This window comes from Lissotriton vulgaris, chromosome 8 (assembly GCF_964263255.1).
Source record: "Lissotriton vulgaris chromosome 8, aLisVul1.2, whole genome shotgun sequence".
Lineage (NCBI taxonomy): Eukaryota > Metazoa > Chordata > Amphibia > Caudata > Salamandridae > Lissotriton > Lissotriton vulgaris.
The window spans coordinates 1149778512-1149783574 of NC_141696.1; the positions used below are offsets into that span (position 1 = coordinate 1149778512).

Sequence of the window (5063 nt, forward strand, 5' to 3'; positions counted from 1 at the left end):
TCACTTTGCGTCTTGCCTGCGGACTGCTGCCTGCCAGTCCTAGGTGAACGTTTCAGTACTTTGTTTAGTGAGTTACGTGACTTTCGAAGTCACAGGTCCGCAAATAAATAAAAAGTAACCATAATCAATATAATTTCGCGGAAATATTTTGTTATTGTTCTTTTGAAATGTTTGATTTGGTTGACATTGACAAGCAACAATCATCCATGTTTTCTGTTCTTTCTTTCATGTTGTACGTCAGCTCCCCCCAGGGGCGAGAGGAGGACACAGGAGCAGCAGGCGGCGGATGCTGTTCATCAACAGGGCCAGGATCGGGCAGGCGAGGGCTCCTCTGCTGGCCCCAGTAAGTTTTCATTTTAGACTAGTACCTATTTTTCCTAGCGTTCCTCATTTGAATTTTTTCAAAATTGTCTTTGCTCTTCTTGTAGACTGTATCTAAATTCTTATCCTGCCTCTACTATGACTCCCTGTGGTATTACTAGATTATTCTTATTAGTCTGTCTGTGTAGCTAACTAAGATTGCACGGTTGGCGAAACTCCCATGATTCTAGTCAGCAATAGCTCTATCAACTTAGTGCAGTCCTCTGGGATTGTCCATAATGTCTTTTGAAGTGTTCTATCTGGACTCATGCTTGCAAAAATTGCAAAACCTTTCGTTCAGTCACTCTAGTCTGGAGGACCAAAAAACACAGATTGTATTTAAATTTAAAAGCTTTATTAAAAGTAAACACATTTATTAAAATGAAGTCATAATAAAACTAAACGTTTAACTGATAATGGAAAAGTGGTTAGTGCTGACGATTAATTGAAGACATTTCTTGTGGTCGAGCCGAGCTCTCACCTGGTTTCAACTTGATCTTGTTGTTAGAAGTCCATCTTCTGTCTGTGTGGAGAAAAATGGTGCGTGTTAAAAAATCAGCCTTCATCAGTTGTGCCAAAAAGTGCAGCAAGACAACCTTCCCTGGAAAAAGGGACATTTTTTTTAACTTTAACGTAGACAGTCACAAATTACATTGTTTTCACATGTCTTCATTCCTAGACCAAATACTAGTGACTAGTGAGTGCTTTATTCTAAGATTCTTAAATGTACTTTGTAGGTGGAACATCTGGTGGCGGGGCCAGTGTGGTGGTGGTGCTCGACACGGAGGCGGAGGGCAATTCATCATCAGGGGAGGAGGCGGCGGCGCCGGATGTGAGAGTTGAGACGGTGGTGGCGGCCAGAGGTAAGCTCTTATATATTCCTTACTTATTGAGATTGAAGACTAGCTGGGAAGGCAAGAATATGAGATGCATGGCTGGGTGAATGATGAAGCAATGATGGGTGGAAGGACAACAGCCTGGGTGGGTGACACAGAAACTGTATGTGTCCATATACCTGGATCATGCTACTATCTGACTCTTAGATAGCATATGTGTATCTAGAGCAGGGGTACTCCTAGTACGGCCCGCGGGCCGGTGGTGGCCCGGCAAGCCTTCGTTGGCGGTGCGCTGACCTTGCAGACAATCACTGCTCCCCCGGCCCCCACAGAGCAGAGGCTTTTTTGTATTTCACCTGTTAGCGCCCCTGCATCTCCACTCTGACAATCACTGCTCCCCCGGCCCCCACAGAGCAGAGTGGAGATGCAAGGCCACAAAGAGGTGAAATAGAACTAAGCCTCTGCTCTGTGGGGCCGGGCAAGCAGTGATTGTCAGGGTGGAGAAGCAGGGGCGCTAAAACAAACAAAGCCTCAATAATATGTTAATGGTCTTTTAAAGACCTGTTAAGTACTTTGGTGTTGTTGTCTGTGTGTGCGCGTTGAGGAAGCGGTCTCAACCCGGGCTGAAGGCTGACACAGATAGACACACACACAGTGAGATGACAGAGGGAGAGGGAGGGCAGGAGGGAGAGAGAGATGGAGGGAGGGCAGGAGGGACAGCAGGAGGGAGAGAGATGTATGTAAATGCTGGGTCTGGTGGCTCAGTGGATGAGGGCATCTGCTGCAGGGACCTGTGTGCAACCTCATGGTCACAAGTTATCGTTTTGCTTTAGCCCCGCCCCCTCTGACTCCGCCCCCACCAGTGCGGCCCTCGGCCCCAAACTACACTGTAAATGTAGCCCCTGAGAGAAAGTTTGTGAGTACCCATGATCTAGAGAGAGTAGACGGTCAGTGGATGAACTAAGTGTAACTTTGAAGAGCATGTAACACTAACACTGCACCCGCACGTCCGTTCCAGTGTAGGAAAGGTTAATTAATTAATTAATTAATTAATTAATTAATTAATTGTGGGTTTATATAGCGCTAGAATCACTCCCGGGGGAGTATCTCCGCGCTTCGACCACTGCGAAACCCTTCCTGGCTTCCCTGAGAGATGGTCCCTAATGGGTATCTCCAGGGTGAGACCAGGCATCCCCGGCGGTCTGGGGGGGCCGTTAGTGAAGATGAGGCAAGCTAATGCCCAGAGTTGCCGAGTGTGATCGCTGATCAGAGTGGGCACCGAGGCGAGAGAATTATCGAGCCCGCTGACCCTGGTCCAAGAACCTGCCGCGCCGGGAATCGAACCCTGGTCCCAGGCCGTCCTCTGCTCTCGGGTCTGCTGCCTCTAACCAGTGAGCCACACTACTTCACAGGCAAGGAAAAGAACTTTTAATTTTGTCCAAATACTACCATAAATAGTAGCAGTAGTTTGTATTGCAAGCACTGCATAGATCCGGTTATTATGGTGGCCACTCCCTACCTCTCTTAATAAGTTTAGTAGTACTCAGTCATTCATGTGTGGGTGTATCACTGCCTGTCACTCAATAAAAAGCAAAGCACCTAAAGTCATCCCATATATAAGCAAAAACATCCCATGTGAAGTGATAGATAATCAGATTATTTATCTTCTTCAATTTTCCATTTCTAGTACTCATTTCCACTGTAGGGTGAAAGTTAAATTAATTAAGCAGTAGCCCTTGAGTTGTAACAGAGTATTCTCAGTGCCACCCGTAATAGAAAAGTAAGAGATTCACCACCTGCATGTACTGGACGGGTACAGTAACGCAACGGCAACGCAAGTCTAGGTCACTCCTCATGGCGTGCGTCTCTTTTTCTCGGGTGCAAGTTTACCGCGCTGGCATTATGCCGGCTTGCAGAAAATAACGTACCAATTTTCCAAAACAAGAGACAAGAAGAAGAATAAGACTGGTGTACTTTCATAGTCGACTCCAATGGAAGTCCACAGTGCTCATAGAATTTGTTCCTTAAACTCCCACTAATGTTAGAGCAAGGATGAAGAAGTGTGAGGTTAGATAGATACTGGCCTCAATAGTTATGTAATGCGCTTGCAAGTTGCTAGTTGTACTGCAGCACACATTTCTGCTGAATGATTGAGTTAATCTTAAAGAGCATTGGTTACAGACTATGTCTTTCTTTCTTCATATAGGTTCTCCTTCCAAACGAACAAGGAGGAAGGAGCTGGCTAGAGCGGCCCGGCAACGGAGAATCGAGGCCACTGTTGCGGAATATCGGCGGCTGGTGGCCCTGGAGGACGTGGAAAGTGTGCGGTCGACAACAACGACAACGTCGTCCTCCGTGGCCTCACCGGCTGCCACCGTGACCCAGCACAGTGGTCCACCGAGACTGAGCCGGGCTGCCAAAGGCAAACGCCACCGCCGAGCAGCAAGGCCAACAGCTGCTTCTCACAGGCCTTGCACCTGCAAGGCAGTGAAGGCACGCCTGCGCCGCACCACCCTGATGGTGTCCCGCCTTCAGCAGGAGCTCGCCTTGCTCCGCGAGGAGCATGATGCCCTGGCCCAAAAAGTGAACAGCATCCACCCATAGTGTCCCTTGCCCCTTTTTTAGAGACTTTTGGGGGGTGGGAATTGGGAGTTGGGTTTTTGGGGACTTTTGAAGGACAATCGTTGGGGTTAGGGAGGGTCTTGCGGGAGATTATTTTGTTAGGGATATAAATATACTTTTTCAAACTTTATCTGAGCATACCTGTTTTTTACTGCTTGCCTGGTGGGTGGGGGTTTAACGTTGACTGTTTTCCTGAAAGTTTAGTTCCATTTTCTTCCTTTAAGTGTAAATGCCCAAATGTTTTCAACACTAAGTGCCTCTCACAGACTAAGTGAAGTGAATCCAAGAGTCCTAGGACTTTAGTAGTACTACCTTCAGGCTCTCGTCTCTCGTACTAATACTCCATTATACCCCCAAACCACCAAACGCTTATCTTACCTGTAATTTGTGTTTGAAAGTAGGGCTAGGCCCAGGGCTGGCTCCACGGGAAACACCGAATAACGTTGGCAATCTTGGTCGGATAAAATTTCCTCATAGCGGTGGTAGTAGTGGTGTGACACAGTGGCAGTTGCATGCCTATGAAAAAAAAGAAAATGAAATCTGGTTTGTCCTCCTGAGCAATTCAACGGTACAACTGAGAATATAGCAGGTGACAGAAGTACAGTAGAGCAGTGCCACATTGTAGCCTAACAAATGGTAAAGTATAACTACTAATTCGGTTGAAGTTCTTTCACATTAGCAATGGTTCTTTGTCAAGCAGAGTAAGAATATATCATCGACAACTGTGGAAAGAAAGAATGCGACAGTACAGGGCCTGTGTGGAATTATTGATAACTATATTCAACATAAGGTCTCTGTAGCCAGATACCCGAGAGCCTTGCTGGTCACTATAAATCCATTCACAACAACACTCAATGGGGTTGGTCTGGAAGGTGTCACGTTTACTCCCCGTGATCCAGTCGATGCAAATATGGTTCCACCTCCAAATGTCACCAACACCCAGAAGTGTAAACACAGGGTGTTCGAGGCATTAGGCGAGGGAGAAAAATAACAAACTAAAATAAAAAATGTGGGATGGGTAAAGGTAGGGTCAGCAGGGAAAGGATACCTGTAAGAGAAGACAAGACAGGCATCAGTGAAGTGATGTCCTAACATACAAGGGTACTCTCATATAGTCTCACTAAATAGTCTGCAAGTCTCCCGCCTACTCATGGGAAATGTAGTTTCATAGTACGGTAGGCGCTTAGGGGCTGCGTAACCTGACAGAAGGTATAGTAGATAGAAAAGGAGAAATTGCTTTTTTTC

The 5063-nt window shown here is 46.5% G+C and overlaps 1 protein-coding gene across 2 annotated transcripts; it reads left to right on the forward strand.

Annotated features, from left to right (window-relative positions):
• Positions 1-244: 244 nt before the first annotated feature.
• On the forward strand, positions 245-4655 carry LOC147698408 (uncharacterized). 2 transcript variants are annotated; one of them, XR_015299203.1, is made up of 3 exons: positions 245-343; positions 1098-1223; positions 3403-4655. XR_015299203.1 is itself a non-coding variant. In XM_086933438.1 (2 exons), the coding sequence occupies exons 1-2, from the start codon at positions 1085-1087 to the stop codon at positions 3798-3800; spliced, it is 537 nt and encodes a 178-aa protein (XP_086789564.1). In that variant the 5' UTR covers positions 1069-1084; the 3' UTR covers positions 3801-4655. The 2 variants fall into 2 exon arrangements, 1 of the variants encoding a protein (XP_086789564.1); XM_086933438.1 differs by lacking the exon at positions 245-343 and having other exon boundaries at positions 1069-1223.
• The last annotated feature ends 408 nt before the right edge of the window (positions 4656-5063 follow it).

What these genes read in the sequence shown, in the direction of transcription:
- LOC147698408 (XM_086933438.1), top strand. Translation starts at nt 1,085, where the DNA reads ATGTACTTTGTAGGTGGAACATCTGGTGGCGGGGCCAGTGTGGTGGTG. An exon ending in GACGGTGGTGGCGGCCAGAG is followed by an intron (nt 1,224 to 3,402) that starts GTAAGCTCTTAT and finishes TTCTTCATATAG; the next exon opens with GTTCTCCTTCCAAACGAACA.